Genomic DNA, 18982 nt, shown 5'->3' on the forward strand with positions numbered 1-18982 from the left:
TCATAAAAGTTCAGATTTCTTAAAAACTATTTCAGTCCTTCCAATTTCATTACTTCCTTTAAAAGTCAGTGTTGCTATGAACAAGCAAGTTTATACAAAAGAACCCATAACAGCACACAGAAGCCAAGAGAGAAAGAAGCCCGCACCAAGCTTGGCCTTCAGAAACACTACTTTCTCCCTCCACGGTACTTTGTGATCTCAAGAAACACCACACATTCGCTCCTCCCCACACATAAAACTCATCCAAACTAAGAGGCTGACAGAGCTCAAATATGACAAACAAGGGGAAGGAGCAACAGGTTTGCAGCCAGAGCTGCTCCTTGCAGTCCTGGCCAGTGTCTTTTTCCAGCCACCGACGCAGCAGTTAAACAATAACCCCAGTCTTCCATGGGGTAAGGCCCGTCTGATGCTACTGTTGCACATGCGACATGCCATGACCCATGGCCCGAGGACCAGGGCAAAGGGGACAGAGCAGCTCCAGCTGCACCCACGTCCAAATTCTTTCTGATGGGCTCACGTTCACTTCCCAGCTTTCCTAACACTGGAATCCCAACAGCCATGGTTTAAATCGTGGCAGCTAGAGGAAATGCATGCAAACCTTGAGCCAATGCCAAAATGCCACCGAACCCAACAACCCGTGGACAACAGACCACAGCTCTAACTTGGAGGCATGAAATCAAAACAGGGCATTTCACATTAGAACCAGGCCAGGATAGAAAACAATACGCAGAATTGTATGGCTATCGAATTCACAGATCAGGAAATCAATCTTAACTCTATCATGTCAAGTTGAACTTCAAGGGACTCTGCATCTCTAGGGGGGCCCTGGGGCCAGTGGAAAGGGGCGGCACCCACATCAGTGAAGCCTCTGCCATTCACCCCAGTGCCGGTGACCACCAGGCCCGCCCAGTCCCTACCAAGTGCTGGTCTTGGCTTGGACGGGTCACTGACACTGGACATTCTTGCCATGGTAGCAGAAACAGAAAACAGATTGGCAGTTCAGGAATAGAGCGGTACTATTAGTAGAAATTAGCAGGTATTAGTAGAACTATCACCCAGGGAACGAGGGCAATTAGTCTTGGTTCTCCCTCAAATCCGCCCTTTCTATGATACCCTCTTGGCCTCCAACCCTGCTGCTGGCCTATCTCAGGGCAGAATCACCAGCATCCTGAAATTACTGTATGAACTCCTCTCCTGACACCGACTGTCACTCAGTCTATTGCGCATTTTGAGGGACATTTCATGACCTTGCCAGCTCTTCAGCCCAGGAAGTCCCCAGTGAACTGCATGAAAATCCACTCATGGGAAAAGACAAATAGAAAGCAGAATTACCCTTGGTAAAAATTTATTACATCCTCCAAAGCCTTGAAACACATTTATGTCCCCAGCATACCTACACATTCCACGTAGGTTACAAACCACATGGTTTGTTATTAACGGCTCTCTCCAGAAAACTGTTTCCCATTTATTGACATAGACACTTTAAGGATAATTTTCAAATTAGGCTTAAATGTAAGTATGTGTGTATACGCATATCTGTGTTTTTAACTAAGATTAAACCAAACAGTTAAGTCCAAACATTACAACTTGGATTCTAAGCCAAGAAATCAGAACTCAACACACTGAATTCCCAGAGGAAAGAGGTAGAAAGCCACATGGAAAAGGTTATGCAGGGGAAAAAAACATGTTTATCGCATGTCTTGCCTTGGCTGCAAAGGAAAGGAAGGAATGTGTGCTTGATAACGTTTATACTACAAAGCACCCTTTATCCATGGATCTTGAAAGGTTTTACAAGCAAACACCAGGAAAGCAGGGCCTAGCCAAGACTACACATCTAGCAACGGTCAGTGACAACTCAGGTCCATCCTTACCTCTGAAGTTGGTAGCCAGAAGTTCTTGGTCTACCTTTTGAGATAAAGCTGACCCAGTCAGCTTTTCCAGCCCTTAAGCGACATCTGCCTGAGTTGCCTTCAAGAAGCCTGCAACAAGTTGGTTCTGGATAAATGTGGTCAGCAGCAGAGAAATCAACAAGGGAGCGTCTTTCTGCTTGCCCACAGCTGTCACTGTTGTTTTTCACATTAATTTAGAATCAGCCTGTCTCCTATCTCTTAGTCCCATCCCAACCTCTGCAGGCCTAGAATAAATTCAATGCCTTTTCTACACACTGCTGTTCGCTCCCAACCAGTTCTTATTTCCTCCATGCTAAATATCCCTAGATCTTTGTGCCCTCTTCCATGTGGCATGGCTCCAAATCCCCTTGTCATCACCTATGGACCTGATTCTCAAAGTGGTATGTTCTCTCTCTCTCTCTTTCCCTCTCTCACTCTCATACATACATACACACGTACATACACACAGACACACACATACACAGACACATACACACACATACACACACACCCTGCCTCCCAGTCCAGCACCCCCACCCGTGGGGTGATGTATGTCTACTGGGGGTTTCAAATCCATAGGCAGGGAAGAAATTCTCAAAGCACTAATTTTAAGCAACAAATTTTACATTAAAAAAATAGACACATGACACATGATAGGGTAACATGCATCTGTTCTAAGTATTAATATCATGTGACTAGGAGGCTGCTTCAAACTATGATTCACAAATAGTCCCAGATGTTCAGCCCCTTAGGGAACATGTTCACCCTCTCCCCATTCAGGGATCCTTTGGGAGAACCTTTCAAGAATCAATCTCTCATTTCCTAACAAGTCTCCTGCAATACTGTGCCCACAAGGAGGGAAACGATCAACTTTAACCAGGGCAAAGAAAGGAGAGACTGTCATTTCCTTTGCAAGAGACAGCATCTCTAAGGAAGTAGCTGATCCGCATGACACCTCTAATGATGTAGCTGATCATCATGGGACATCTCTAATGAGATAGCTAAAGATCACATTTGCTCTTGACGAAATCACATTGACTTTTTCAGCCACATCACCTTGGAAACACATGGCCTGCAAATTTAATCCTGACATCTTTTTCACTCATAATACTTTTTTTCTTTTTCTTTTTTTTTTTTTTTTGAGATCAAATTTCACTCTTGTTGCCCAGGCTGGAGTGCAATGGCGTGATCTCGGCTTTTTGCAACCTCCTCATCCCAGGTTCAAGCAATTCTGCAGCCTCAGCCTCCCGAGTAGCTGGGATTACAGGCACCTGCCATCATGCCTGGCTAATTTTTGTAGTTTTAGTAGAGGCAGGGTTTTGCCATGTTGGCCGGGCTGGCCTCGAACTCCTGAACTCAGGTGATCCACCTGCCTCAGCTTCCCAAAGTGCTGGGATTACAGGCATCAGCTGCCACGCCCAAACTCAGTCATAATAGCAGCCACATCTCCCTGTCCTGTCCTTGGGTAGCTATCTGACTTTTATACCTTAAAGCAGAACTTTATCTCTTTAAAATTTAATCCTGCCAGATTCAGCCCATTATTTCACCTTTCCAAATCGTTTCTATCATTTGGTACAGAAATCTGCCTCTCTAGTATGGAGAAACCGGGGAAGTTCTTTACCTTCCTCAGCCAGCCACAATGTCTACAGGCATCCAAATCTAGGGTTGGAAAAAAAGACTGCAGGATGTGAGCAACACTTGGGCTTTGTACGCCCGCTGGCCTGCTGGGGAAGGTGTCACTTGGACATGAGACACCTTTGCAAGGGCCTCTTTAGCAGAGGCACCAGGGGAGCTTGTGGTAATCAAGACACGATGCTTGCCTTCCATGGTTGAGGAAGCAGGGCTCCAACTGTTTAATAATGGGCAAAGAAGAGCTAGAAAGGGGTAATTCAGAGGGCGCTGGGCATTGCACACGTCACGTTTGCAGATGTTTCTGCTCTCTCCTGTAACAGGGAAGGACATCACTTGACGATGAGGTTTGACTTTTGTTGTTTTTGAGACGGAGTCTCTTTCTGTCGCCCAGACTGGAGTACAGTGGAGCAATCCAGGCTCACTGTGACCTCCGCCTCCCAGGCTCAAGTGATTCTCCTGCCTCAGTCTCCTGAGTAGCTGGGACTACAATCAAGCGCCACCACGTCCGCCTAAATTTTGTATTTTTAGTAGAGATGGGGTTTCATCATGTTGGCCAGGGTGGTCTCGAACTCTCAATCTCAGGTGATCCACCCACCTTAGCCTCCCAAAGTGCTGGGATTACAGGCATGAGCCACCGTGCCCGGCCTTAGGTTTGACTTTTGAACAACACACTCAGTTCCTCTGACAAAGAGTCCCAGGGAGCTGTGCAGGTGCCAGGGGCTGTGAGGCAGCTCTGTGTGCATCTGCGTAAATCAACACTGTGCAGATTTGGAGCCTCTCGCTTCCTCACAAGACATTTAGAGTTCTTCAAACCTATACATGTGCAGTGAGCAAGGCAATTCCAGTTTTTAAATGGCAATGCTTATAAGAAATTTCTCAACAAAACAAATTCTTACTTCAATTGCCTTTATGCTAAAAAAAAAAAAAAATAGCTGCACTTGTTACTGATAACTGGACTTTGTTCATAAAGCTGGAATGACACAAATTAATAATCCAGACGATATTCTTAGTTACACATGTTGGAAAGAAAACCTCTCTGGAGTTCTGAACATGTACAGAATGTGAAATTCAGAAGCTACCTTCCAAATAACTAAACTACCTTTGGTTACTGACTTTTTTTCTCCAAATGCAGGGAAAGTATCAAAGAATGGTACAGGCATGCCTATAAAATAAGCAATAAGTACTAAATCCAATCATTATATTTGGCCAGGCGCAGTGGGAAGGCAAGGCGGGCAAATTGCTTGAGGTCAGGACTTATGAGAGCAGCCGAGTCAACATGATGAAACCCCATCTCTACTAAAAATTAGACAAAAATCAGCCAGGCATGGTGCACATGCCTGTAATTCCAGCTACTTGGGAGGCTGAGGCATGAGAATTGCTTGAGCCTGGGAGGCAGAGGTTCCAGTGAACTGAGATCGCGCCACTGCACTCCAACCTGGGCAACAGAGCAAGACTCTGTCTCAAAAATATACACATAAGTAAAAATCCAATAATTATTTATTAGACTGCATAATATGTGTGAATAGTAAGTAAAGCCTATGACACAGGTATGAGAAAGTATCTGTAATAAGGCATGCCACAGATCCTGTGTCAAACCCCTCATGTGAACTCAACCCAACGCTAGTGCCTGGCACGTCCTGGGAAAGACCATGACTAGGGGAAATGATTTCAGTGGCCTCAGCCACTGATACTGCACTCACCTTTCAGTGTTACCCAGTACTGTTTCCATTTCCTTCGTGCCACCAGCTCCAGCTTCCTTTCCTTTTGCACCGTGACCAGGGGCTTGAAGAAGAGCCACCCAGCTTTCCGGACCACGCCCTGCTCCTTCTCAAAGAGAAGATCCAGCTGTTCCAGAGAGCTGAGCGACTCGCTGCTGGACTCGGCGGTTTCTGTAGAGGTTTCAACGTTCTCAGTGTTGGTCCTACTCATCTCCAACTCTCGCATGAAATTCTCATAAATGTTCTGTTGGAGGGGATCGCTGCCAATCGCATGCGTGGATTCACTTCTCTGAGACAGGATCTGAGCAGAGCCCCCTGACCACAGAAAGGCAGATGCCTGGGAGGACCCCTGGGCATCGGTATTCAGTCCATCAGAGCGACTATCAAAGTAGTCACTGCCCTCCTTGGACCTCGGCTCCTGTGGGAAACACACATGATCACCCATCAGAGGTTACAGCTATCCAAAGCATCCCTTCGTAAACACAGCGTAAGTGTAATACCGGTGGCTGCTAATAATGTAATGCAAAGCAAGATTCTTGTCACAAAAATACATCTTTAATCATCAAGTCTTCATACCAGAAAGAATTTTAGAAAGAGTATTGCCCAAGCCAATTTATATCCAGTGGAGTTAGCACTTAAAGAGGTAAATAAAATATCAACAGCTCTTCTAAATCTAACCTATGCTTAGCATCAAGAAATTAACTAGTATGTTTACAACACACTTGTGAAGGTTACTAAAATGATGTTTCTTTCTTGTTTGCTAACCATGAATCAGTATCTTCCAGGAAAGAAGTCATATTCTTGCAATTTATTTTTCCTCTGGATCATCTGAAAGCAATAAATTAGGAAATTACTAGTACCAGGGTAGGGTGAGGAAGTTAGGGACTCGTATTTTTATGCAAAACCCAAAAACTTCTCTTCCATTCCCTACAGTCCCCAGCCTCTGGCCAAGTGCTCAGGTCTAGACTCTAGACTTTGAGATCTCTAGTATCTTATTTTCCCGGTTCACATAGTAATAATAGGTAGCGTGGTGGCTCACGCCTGTAATCCTAGCACTTTTGGAGACCAAGGCAGCCTGATCATCTGAGGTTAGGAGTTCAAGGCCAGTCTGGCCAACATGGTGATACTCTATCTCTACTAAAAATACAAAAATCAGCCACATGTGGCGGTACACACCTGTAATCCCAGCAATTTAGGAGCCTGAGGCAGGAGAATCGCTAGAATCTGGGAAGTGGAGTTTGCTGTGAACCGAGATCACACCACTGCACTCTAGCCTGGGCAACAAGAGCGAAACTCCATCTCAAAAATAAATAAATAAATAAATAATAAAAATAATACTACACTTAGGATTCCTTATCCATGAAGGGTATTGGCTGGTAACTATAGCTTTTTTTCATAATTAGTATTTCTTAATTTAAGAATTGCTTTGTGAAAAAAATATACTCATTTATTCATTCGTATCCTTTTATTTGAGTACCTGTTTTATGCTAGGTACTGGAGATGTCAAAGACACATGATTCTTAACTTTAGTATTCATTCCAACACAAAAACAAACACAGAGACAGCTCTAAATACAATTCATACTTATATAATACTGCTGCTCCCTGTGAGCACCGGGTGTACTGATCAAGCTGGCCGTGCACCGTGCACAGAGCTGAAAACAGAAAGACATTTCTCTAATATCTGGATTGCGAGCCTCGTCAGTCAAGAAAAATAATTTGCATACAGGCTTTTCACTGGTAAATAGCAGTAATTAAATTTTTCAGCATAAAGTGAGCTTAGCTTCTGACTCAAAAGGCACTGACATTCAAGATGTATGGCTTAGATGAAACAACTCCACAGAGACACCAAGCACACTCCGGACCACTCAGCTGCTACTGGGCTTTCAATTAGATTTTCTTATGCTTTAAAATAAAAATGATGGAAAACTGGGTCAAGGACCATTGACTAAAGGCCTCATTTTGAATATTACGTTGGGTAGAGAGGTTTCCTTTTCAGAAATTTCATCCAAAAATCAAGTCGCAATTACTTGCTGTCTGGTAGGAAAATAATCACACAACTGAAGAGTGCTTCCAAATCCCCAGGAGCTATGAACAACTGAGCCCCAAACAGATATTACAAATGGAAATATTATTTGTCACTGTTTACACTGCATCCCAGTCACGTTTATTTATACACTGATGCTCATGCAGAACAGAGCAAAGACACCAGCTGCTGTGAATCACCTGGACAGGAAATTTTGAGTTTTTTTTAATTGTCACTTCGTTGCTTTTCAAAAACTTCTAAAAGGCGAAGAAACACTTCTCATCTAGCTAGTATTACCATTATCTCCGTTACAAATATATCCCTCTGACTCATAACCCAAAAACACAGGAATTACCTCTGACACCCTGCAAGGGCCATGATGGAGTGCTTCAAAGCAAGCACAACTCTGCCAGAGAAAGGCACAGAGTCCCAAAGTGTGACCTACGCATACTCTTGACACTGCTTCTCAAACTGTAGTGCCAACTTTCAAATGTTTAATCAAGCAAAGCAAGAATTTTCCTTTTTCAGAAATGGGCGGGAAATGCATTTTAGCATTTATAACCGATTCTTTTTTTGTTTTTTGAGATGGAGTTTTGTTCTTGTTGCCCAGACTGGAGTGCAATGGCAAAATCTCAGATCATTGCAGCCTTCACCTCTCAGTTCAAGTGATTCTCCTGTCTCAAGCCTCCTGAGTAGCTGGGATTATAGGTATGCACCACCACACCCGGCTAATTTTGTATTTTTAGTAAAGACAGGGTTTCTCCATGTTGGTCAGGCTGGTTCTGAACTTCTGACCTCAGGTGATCCGCCCTCCTCGGCCTCCCAAAGTGCTGGGATTACAGGCATGAGCCACTGTGCCCGGCCTTTATAACTGATTCCTATACGTATGCATGAACTCTCTAATAAATTAATCTTTTTATCTAGAATGCTAATAGCCAGTGACTAATTTTCAGGCAAATAAAAAAGAGCCTTTAAAAAATATAGAATGTCTTTAAATAGGTTCAGCTAGAATTCTTAACCACTGTGTTATACGGATGAAATTAAGATGTCTGTTAAATATGTACACAAAACATGTGATTTCCATTTCCATACAAATGACTTCACTTCCACCAAATCAAATAATCAGAAACAAGCGCTAATGTAACTTGATGACCAGGTGGTATAGCAAAGCGTAGAGACGAGTAAAGACTCAAGAGTAAAAACTCAGGCTGGGTGTGGTGGCTCATGCCTATAATCCCAGCACTTTGGGAGGCCGAGGCAGGTGGATCACCTGAGGTCAGGAGTTCAAGACCAGTCTGACCAACATGGAGAAACCCCGTCTTTACTAAAAATAAAAAATTAGCTGGGTGTGGTGGCACATGCCTGTAATCCCAGCTACGCAGGAGGCTGAGGCAGGAAAATCTCCTGAAACCAGGAAGCAGAGGTTGCAGTGAACCAAGATTGCACTCCAGCCTAGAAAACAAGAGTAAGACTCTGTCTCAAAAAAAGGGGGAAAAAAAAAGTAAAAACTCAAGAGATGTCACTCCACAGAAAGACTTGTACTGCAAGATTCCACCTCTATGTGGAATGCGAAATAGTCCAACTTATGGAAGCAGAGAGAACAATGGTGGTTGCCAGGGGCAGGAGAGAGGGTGAAATGGGAAGATGCTGGTCAAAGGGCACAAAGCCTCAGTTTTGTGGGAGGAATGAGTTCTGGAGCTCTAAGGTAAAGTATGGTGACCACAGTTAATAATACTATAATCTATGCTTAAAATTTGCTAAGAAGGTATTTTTTTTTTTAACAGAGTAAGACTCCATCTCTAAAAATAAAAAAAAATAAAATAAACAATAAAATTCTAATTCATTGAGACTAACCTTTTTTTTTTTTTTTTTTTTGACTCACTCTGTTGTCCAGGCTGGAATGCAGTGGCAGGATCTCAGTTCACTGCAACCTCCGCCTCCCAGGTTAAAGTCATTCTCCTGCCTCAGCCTCCCAAGGGGTGGGACTAACAAGCATATACCACCAAGCCCAGCTAATTTTTGTATTTTCAATAGAGACGGGATTTTGCCAAGTTGGCTAGGTTGGTCTTGAACTCCTGACCTCCAGTGATCTGCCTACCTTGGCCTCCCAAAGTGCTGGGATTATAGGCGTGAGCCACCGAGCCTGGCCCTAACCAGTCTGCTTTTAACTCTACAGGCACACAATTCAGAGTTAAGTTTTTGGACAGTGCAAAATTGAGGGAGACCCAGTTCCCATGGGTAGGAGAGACAAGGAGGGTCACTCTGCCCGTGATAGAATACTAAATACACAACAGCAACTGATCTACTTCTGAACCAAGTGGGGACTGACACTGAATGGAACTCAGTAGGGCTGTGTGTAAGCCAGGTACACACACCAATGAGCAACACACTCTGAACATAAGAGATGCAGAAGCTGGGCGCAGTGGCTCACACCTATAATCCCAGCACTTTGGGAGGCCGAGGCAGGTGGATCACCTAAGGTCAAGAGTTCGAGACCAGCCTGACCAACATGGAGAAACCCTGTCTCCACTAAAAAAACAAAATTAGCCGGTCGTGGTGGCACATGCCTGTAATCCCAGCTACTCAGGAGTCTGAGGCACGAGAATCACTTGAACCTGGGAGGCAGAGGTTGCAGTGAGCCAAGATGATGCCACTGCACTCCAGCCTGGGCAACAAGAGTGAAACTCCCTCTCAAAAAAAAAAAAAAAAAAATAGAGATACAGAATCATTGGCTCGATGCCACCACCAGTTAGGAAACACAGTGAATAACAGCTAAACACAAGTCGGCACCATAACACTGGAATCAAAAAGACATGAAAGCTCTCTACCTGGGATTGCAGCCCTTCAGTAAGCAGAAGCTGCTTCCCCCATTATGCTCAGCTGGCATGAGTTGTTCAGGAAATGGGAGCTGAGAGAAAAAAAGTCAAGGAAATCTCTACTATTTCGTGGTTTAGTCTGAAAAAGTGATGATCCAGGAGTAAAATTACTACAATATATTCAGGGATATGAAGAGGCCCTGAAAACAGGCTGGTGACTGTCTCTTCTTCGTCTCTGTGTAAAGGAGGAGGAAGGAGACTCCAAGCCCAGCACAGGAGGGAGGGGTGGAGGCAGACGCACTATGCATAAGAAGGAAGAAATGAATGTCAAACTTAATAAACCTGAAGCAATCTACTCAGAAAGTTACATTATTTTCCACCCCTAAATGTTTATATAATTTATAGAATTTTATAATTTTATGTCTATCTAGGATGCAATTCTGCTAGAGACTAACTGCCCACACAAATTCCCTTCAACTCTAGGATTTATATACAGTAGATAAAAAAAGAGCTTCTCCCCTCTATAAATAATCAGAAATAAAAACAAATTACAAAGCAACAACAAACTGAAAATCTAGTAATTGCTACTAGTTACCTAAAAAGGCAAACTATAACTTTCTTCCTGGTAGATAAGCCACTTTGCTCCCCCAGTAAAACCTTATACACCATGACAGAGAAGTATATTCATCATTCTTATCAGTTTTATCAGTATATATATTTTTCGATTACATGTACTTAGTCATAAGATGTTTTCAGAATGCCGTCAGCTATCTCTATGAGGAGGTTAAGATTACACATACAGGCCAGACGCAGTGGCTGACGCCTGTAATCCCAGCATTTGGGGAGGCCGAGGTGGGTGGATCACGTGAGGTCAGGAGTTTGAGATCAGCCTGGCCAACACGGCGAAACCCCATCTCTACTAAAATACAAAAATTAGCTGGGCATGGTGATGACACCCTGTAATCCCAGCTACTCGGGAGGCTGAGGCAGCAGAATTGCTTGAACCCAGGAGGCAGAGGTTGTAGTGAGCCAAGATCACACCACTGCACTCCAGTCTGGGTGCCAGACTCTATCTAAAAAAAAAAAAAAAAAAAAAAAAAAAAAAAATCACACACATATCATCAACTTTTTTTGGATGTACCAACTTAAGCATAGAGATTTTAATTTCATCAGAGTAATATCAAGTTCAATAAGCCTACTCAACCAAAAATAATGACAATCTCATCTTTTTTGTTTGGACTGTAAGAATGAGGTCTAGCAAAATTCTCAGAAAACAAATTCTTTCATGAATTCTCTCCAACTCTGTGCTTTCTTTTTCTTTCTTTTTTTTTTTTTTTTTAAAGACAGGGTCTCTCTCTGTTGTCCAGGCATAATCTCAGCTCACTGCAACCTCTGCCTCCCAGGTTCAAGCAATTCTCCTGTCTCAGCCTCCCCCAAGTAGCTGGGATTACAGGCACCTGCCACCACACCCAGGTAATTTTTGTATTTTGGGTAAAGATGGGGTTTCGCCATCTTGCCCAGGCTGGTCTCGAACTCCTGGTCTCAAATGATCTGCCCGCCTTGGCCTCCCTAAGTGCTGGGATGACAGGTGTGAGCCGCCACACCCGGCTATGGCCAAGTCTTAAGATTAGGCCTGTGGAGTGCATGCAAGAGTACAGGGGCGTGCACAGAACCAGAGTGCTACTAACTCAACATTTGTTTCCTCCGGCAAAATCCATGTGGAAGCCTTAACTACCAGTGGATGGTATTTGGCTGAGGGCTTTGAGAGGTAATTAGTTTAGAAGAGGTCATGAGGGTAGAGTCTCCACGATGAGATTAAGGTCCTGAGAAAAAGAGCCTAGAGCTCCCGCTCTCTCTGCCTCATGAGGACACAGCGAGAAGGCAGCTGTCTACAGCCAGGAAGAGAGCCCTCCCCAGAATCGGACCATATTGGCACTCTGACCTTTGACTTCCAGCCTCCAGCACTGTGAGAAACAGATGTCTGTTGATTAAACCAACCAGTCTGTGGTATTTTGTTTGCAGCCCAAACTGACTAAGACACGGGAAGATTAAAGTTGTGGGCTAAAAGTGAAAATATCTGAAGCAAAAGAGAAAACAAACCCACACCTGAAGATGAGATGAGCCAGGCTTTCCACTGAACTCTTCACTTTTGCCAGATCATTTACGCACCCCTACAACACTCTATGGTGGATTCCACCAACCCTCCCCTTCTCCAGATGGGGAAACGGCGGGGACACTTCCCCATCCCCCCCCCCTCCCCCCCCCCCCGCCCCCAGCTCTAAGGTGCGCTCACCTGGAGTTTCCTTTTCTTCCTTGAGAGGCTTCCCGTCCAGTCACTGATCCGGCGCATCCTGGCTTTGAGGGAGTCCTTCTTTGCAGCATCCTCCGCTAAGGCCTTGGGCTTCCGACAGGGGAGGGTGAAGGAACTGTACTGGACGGGGTCCCTGCGTGCCACCCTGGAGGGCACATCAATGTCAGAGGCAAAAGAGACACGGTTGCTCAGGCTGGCGTGCGTGCCCATGTACTCATCAGAAAGGCGGATGCCTGAAGGGGAGAGGCTCCCCAGGTCGGCATCTTTGTACAGTTCCCGGAGGGAGGAGAGGGAAGAGCTTTGGTTGAAAGGCTTTTTGGCATCACCAGGTGGGAAAGTGTCATGGGGGCTGGGGTCAGGCGTGCTGGGGGCCAGGAAGGAGCCCTCAGCCTCGCTCAGCTCCCCAGCGTTGCCCCAAGGAGAGTCGTACCAGGACGACTCAGAACTCAGGGAGCTGCCTTTGCTGGACTGCAGGCGAGAGTCCGTGGGAGAGGGGCGGTGGCTGGCCAGGGAGTCGGCGCTGGACCCCCTCCTGGCTTCAGGCCCCGGGCAGGTTTCTGATGCTAAGGTAGGCGAGTACCTCAGCAGCTGCACCGGCTCACCGGCGTCCTCTGCGGGCAGCTTGCTGGGGTTGCCACCATTGTGGAATTCGACCCTTAAACACCCATCCAGCTTCCCCAGCGTTTTGATGAGCACTCGGGGGCTCTTGCGGTCTTCGCCCGGTGGGGTGGAGGCCACGCTCTCATTCCTCCCGTAGCAGTTGAGAAGGTGCCCGTTGCAGTCTCTGGAGGTGATGTGATCTGCCGGCTCGTGGCCAACAGAGTGGAAGCCATTCTCAGCTGAGAAAGCAGTGTGGATGCCCTGGAAATCCCTCCCTGGGGCGTTCGTCCTGTGCGTGGAGTAGGCAGTGCCTCTGGAGACCTTGCACGTGGGGCCGCCGGGTCTCGATGCGTAAGGCTGATTACTCTTAAAGTGAGAAAGGCAGCTTCGGGCCAGGGACCGGGACTTGTAACCCGCTCCGCTGCTTCCGTGGCCCCACCCGTGCAACGACTTCTCCTCTTTTGCATGAAGGCCACGTATTTTCAGGGAGCAAGGAATTTGCTTAGCACCAGTAATAGTATTGCTATGGTTTTTAGATCCTTGAAGGGTGTACTGACTCTCAGAGTTGCCCATTTTAACCTAAATTAAGAACAGTTGCATCAGTAAGACCGTGGCCGAAATTAGGTTCCCTTATGATGGAACTTTCTTAAAAGAATCCCCTGCATATTACATAGCAACTTCAGTGCTGGCATGACTCAAAGGAGGTGGGACAAGAGTCAGGCGGGAACACAGGCTCTCCTTATTTTGCAAGACTGCTCATTAGCTAGACAGACAACACCGCACACCTGTGTCCTAGTTATTTTAAATACACTATTCGTTATACAATATTAATTTAGAATTTGAACCAGCATAAAGATCAGCTTATGAGAGAGATCTGCTTCAGGGTTGGTGTCGGGAGATTTTGAACGAATGGTTCTTTTTTTGCCTTTTTGTTTTTTGGAGACACGGTCTCATTGTTACCACCCAGGCTGGAGTGCAGTGCTGTAGTCATGGCTCACTGCAGCCTCGACTTCCTACGCTCAAGTGGCCTTGAACTCCTGGGTTCAAGAGATCCTCCTGCCTCAGCTGCCCAGAGTGCTAGCATTACAGATGTGAGCTACCACACCTGGCCAAACTAATGATTTTTTTTTTTTTTTTTTTTTTTTGAGACGGAGTTTCGCTCGTTACCCAGGCTGGAGTGCAATGGCGTGATCTCGGCTCACCGCAACCTCCGCCTCCTGGGTTCAGGCAATTCTCCTGCCTCAGCCTTCCATGTAGCTGAGATTACAGGCACGTGCCACCATGCCCAGCTAATGTTTTGTATTTTTAGTAGAGACGGGGTTTCACCATGTTGACCAGGATGGTCTCGATCTCTTGACCTCGTGAGCCACCCGCCTCGGCCTCCCAAAGTGCTGGGATTACAGGCTTGAGCCACCACGCCCGGCCTCAAACTAATGATTCTTGAAGAGAAAAATCAGAGAAAGTATATTTATTCTGTCAGTCTAAATACATAGATTGCAATGATCAGAGAGATACATTTTCATTATATATAAATTACTGGTAGAGAAAACATCGCTCCATAGTATTTGGAGAAATTTTTGCTCAAAAATTACCACATTTTGGCCGGGCACGGTGGCTCACACCTGTAATCCCTGGCCAACATGGTAAAACCCGCCTCTAAAAAAAATAATAATACCACATTTTTATAAGGTAACAACAGGTACCACACTCTGTTGGGGCTCTAGGAAAACCACAAAAGAAGGCCTGGTAGTCCTCAAAAATGAGGCTGAGATGAAAAATGCAGAAAAAAATAAGAGCTCTCATTTGAGAAAGAAAAATATGTTAACAAATCTCTAGAGCTTTTCTAAAGACTTTAGGTGTCCTCGCTTTAGAATACGCTGAGAGAAAAAAGTATGAAGCTGACTTAGAATAAGCGCATCAGAAAAATTTAATATTAGACTATTACTTCCTTGTAAAAAAATCCCAGTTTGCTCAAGGAGTGTATGAAGCCAAACTCAAAGTGAAAAGGGGAAGAGGGAGGGAGGAAAGAAGAAATCATCTTTTTTTATTCTGAAATCATTTTTCTGAGATGGGATCTTGCTATGTTGCCCAGGCTGGTTTCAAACCCCTGGGCTCAAGGGAGCCTCCTGCCTCAGCCTCCCAAGTAGCTGGAACTACAGGCACATGCCACCATGCCCAGCTAGGTTTTCACTCAAACCAGCATATCTCTATTTTAGGTCAATTGGAGGTGATGCTCTTCTGGTGAGGTTTTCAAATTTATTTAGCAGGCTTCTTATTTTAATTATTTCATATCTAAGAATGTGTAGCCATGAAACAGAAGTCAAATGGATTGACTTTTCTTTGGTGGTAATTATCAAATATTTTAAAATCAAAATCATTAGCCCAAATAATTAAACCTTTTCTTATTCCTTCAATCACAGTCATGCAACTTAACGTGAACCACAAGGCCCGTGGGCTGGGTTTACCTGAAGTCTAGTTTCTGCTCTGAGGGAGATCAGAGGTCATTAAGCTTTACATGGTGTTGGGAGCAACACAGCACATTTAACCAGCACGCAAAGTGAGTCCATAAGTGATCCTGAAAAATAGAAACACAAGAAAACTCTGTGAAGCATCTTACACCACGCTCCCACACAGTCAAAAGGAAAGTTTAATGCAAATTATACAAAGAAACAAGTGGTGTCCAGGATCACTGTCAAGGCGTATAAAAATAAATGAAATGTCTGTGAATGGTATGATTCATCAGGGTCATTTGAAGCCAGAACTGCCCATCCAATCTTGCAAAGCCACCAACTCAACACTCAGTCTGCAGTCAAATGCATGCCTTTGTTTCAGGGGAGACCGCTCCAGTGAGTCATGTGTGGCTCATCTGTCACCATGGCCAGGAAAACAACTCTGCATCTCACAGGGTGGCAGGGGCGTCGGGCTGGCATGGCGAGAGGTGGCCCTTGCTCTCTATTTGACCAAGCAGTGAAAACAAAAGCCAAAAGTGTAACATCACAGTCAACAGTCCTTGGCTAAAATGGCTTAGCTTGTAGAGGCTGACCCCATAAATGAGATTAAAAGCTTTCTCAAGCAATGTTAGCAGGGGCAAGAGGCCCCCCACTGAGGGATAAGGCAGGGCTTGTGAAGGGGAGGAGGACCGGCTGAGATGCGGAGGCTCCCATCTGGCAGTGCTCACTGCCTGACACGAAGCCACAGACATGGGGGGGAGCAGAGTGGTGAGGGTTTAATAGTGACTTTTTGTTCTCTTTTAAAAAGATTTGTATTTGTGGCTGGACACGGTGGCTCACACCTGTAATTCCAGCACTTTGGGAGGCTGAAGCAGGCAGATCACAACGTCAAGAGATCGAGACCAGCCTGGCCAACATGGTGGAAACCCTGTCTCTACTAAAAATACAAAAATTAGTCAGGTGTGGTGGCACATGCCTGTAGTCCCACCTACTCAGGAGGCTGAGGCAGGAGAATTGCCTGAACCCGGGAGGCAGAGGTTGCAGTAAGCCGAGATCGCACCACTGTACTCCAGCCTGGAGACTGAACAAGACTCCATCTCAAAAAAAAAAAAAAAAATTGTATTTGTAATTGTGGTCAAACATGGATAACATAACATTTTCCATTTTCCCTTTTTAAGTGTACAGGGCTGTAGTACAGTATTGTGCAACCATCGCCAACATCCATCTCCAGAACTCTTTCCATCTTGCATAACGGAAACTCTGCACCCATTACACAGCAACTCCCCACTCCCACAGCCTCTGGAAACCGCCTTTCTACTTTCTGTCTCTATGAATTTGAGGACTCTAGGTACCTCATATAAGTGAAAGTATTTGCTTTTTTTTGCAACTGGCTTATTTCACTTAGTAGAAAGCCCTCAAGTTTCATCCACGTGGTAGCAGGTATGAGAACTTCCTTCCTTATTAAGGCTGAATAGCATTCTATTACATGTATATGCCACATTTGGTTTATTCATTCATCTCATGGAGACACTTGGGTTGCTTCCACCTCTTGGCTATTATGAATAATGCTGCTATGAACACGGGTGTTTAAATATCTCTTCCAGACCCTGCTTTCAATTCTTTGGGATATACAACCAGAAGTAGAAATGCAAGAGCATCAGGATATTCTATTTTTATTTTTATATTTTTGGTAGACAGAGTCTCACTCTGTCTGCCAGGCTGGAGTGCAATGGCGGGATCTCGGCTTACTGCAACCTCTGCCTCCCAGGTTCAAGTTATTCTCCTGCCTCAGCCTCTTGAGTAGCTGTGATTACAGGCACATACCACTACAGCAGATAATTTTTGTATTTTTAGTAGAGATGGAGCTTCACCATGTTGGCCAGGGTGGTCTCGAACTTCCAGCCTCAAGTGCTCCACCCACCTCAGCCTCCTAAAGTGTTAGGATTACAGGCGTGAGCTACTGTGCCCGGCCCTATTTTTAATTCTCTAAGAAACCACCATACTGTTTTCTACAACAGCTGCCCATTTTACATGTCCACCAATAGTGCAGCAGAGTTCCAATTCCTCCACATCCTCACCCATGCTTGTTGTTAGTTTTTTTGACAGTAGCCATCCAAATGGACATAGGTGTTAGATATCTCATTATGAGTTTCATTTGCATTTCTCTAATGATGAGTGATATTGAGCCATCTTTCTCGTGTGCTTATTGGCTATTATGTACCTTCTTAGGAGGGTTCAATGGTGACTTTTTTTTTTTTTTTTTGAGACAGAGTCTCACTCTGTTGCCCAGTCTGGAGTGCAGTGACACGACCTCAGCTCACCAAAACCTCCACCTCCCAGGTTCAAGTGATTCCCCTGCCTCAGCCTCCAGAGCAGCTGGGATTACAGGTGCCTGCCACCACATCTGGCTAATTTTTGTATTTTTATTAGGGATGGATTTCACCATTTTGGCCAGGCTGGTCTCGAACTCCTGACCTCAGGTGATCCACCCGCCTCGGCCTCCCAAAGTGTTGGGATTACAGGCATGGGCCATGTGCCCAGCCTGAGTGGTGATGTTTAAAGTTAGTCAAATTAAAGAGAAGATGCAATAACACTGGAGCTCAGTTTCTCCAACAAAGCCAAAGACAAACCTCCTGCCTGAGTCTATTCATGCAGATACATTTTTAATTTAAAACAAAAAAGTGAAATAGATTTTCCACTTGGCCATCAGCAGGAAACCCAACAGCTCAGCCTCTAATTAATGAAGACCAAGAAGGTGCCTGCTATGCTACTGGCCCCCACCTTTTAGTAGGCCACTGTCCCATACATCTAAAAAGGGGATAGCAACTGGTAGACCTGCCACTAGAACCTGGCCCCGTCACACATATGGGCTGGTCCACAAGAACCCCACCTTTTAAAAGTTCAAAACCAGTGGGGCATGGTGGCTCGTGCCTGTAATCCCAGCACTAGGAGCCGAGGCAGGAGGATCACCTGAGGTCAAGAGTTTGAGACCAGCCTGACCAACATGGAGAAACCCTGTCTCTGCTAAAAATACAAAATTAGCCAGGCGTGGTGACACATGTCTGTAATCCCAGCTACTTGGGAGGCTGAGGCAGGAGAATCATTTGAACCCGGGAGGCAGAGGTTGTGGTGCACTGAGATCGCGCCCTTGCACTCCGGCCTGGGCAACAAGACCAAAACTCTGTCTCAGAAAAAAAAAAAAAGTTCAAAACCTGACCAGGCATGGTGGCTCAAGCCTGTAATCCCAGCACTTTAGGAGGCACAGGCAGATGGATCTGAGCCCAGGAGTTTGGTACCAGCCCAGCCAACATGGTGAAACCCCATCTCTACTAAAAAGACAAAAAAATTAGCCGGGCATGGTGGCACACACCTGTAATCCCAGCTACTCAGGAGGCTGAGGTGGGAGAATTGCTTGAATTGGGAGGTGGAGGTTGCTGTGAGCTGAGATCAAGCCACTGCACTCCAGCCTGGGTGACAGACACAGCAAGAATCCATCTCAAAAATGATGATGATAAAAATAAATAAAGTTCAAAACCTGAGC

General features: G+C 45.3%; 1 protein-coding gene across 7 annotated transcripts in view; it reads right to left on the minus strand.

The window, feature by feature from the left end:
• Nucleotides 1–18982, minus strand: part of TIAM2 (TIAM Rac1 associated GEF 2) — a 241044-nt gene that overhangs the window by 119580 nt on the left and 102482 nt on the right. For 5 of the 7 annotated variants that reach the window (XM_032258743.1, XM_032258733.1, XM_032258734.1 and 2 more), the window contains 3 exons: nucleotides 15403–15566; nucleotides 12374–13572; nucleotides 5222–5657 (listed from right to left, as the gene is read on the minus strand). In XM_032258743.1, coding sequence (XP_032114634.1) covers nucleotides 5222–5657; nucleotides 12374–13572; nucleotides 15403–15415 — 1648 coding nt within the window. In that variant the 5' untranslated portion in view covers nucleotides 15416–15566. The remainder of the gene's footprint in view (nucleotides 1–5221; nucleotides 5658–12373; nucleotides 13573–15402; nucleotides 15567–18982) is intronic. The other 2 variants (XM_032258736.1, XM_032258737.1) reach the window with 1 other exon arrangement.

The sequence above is a fragment of the Sapajus apella genome, unplaced genomic scaffold (assembly GCF_009761245.1).
Source record: "Sapajus apella isolate SASKATOON/1434 unplaced genomic scaffold, GSC_monkey_1.0 scaffold105, whole genome shotgun sequence".
NCBI classification, from domain to species: Eukaryota; Metazoa; Chordata; class Mammalia; order Primates; family Cebidae; genus Sapajus; species Sapajus apella.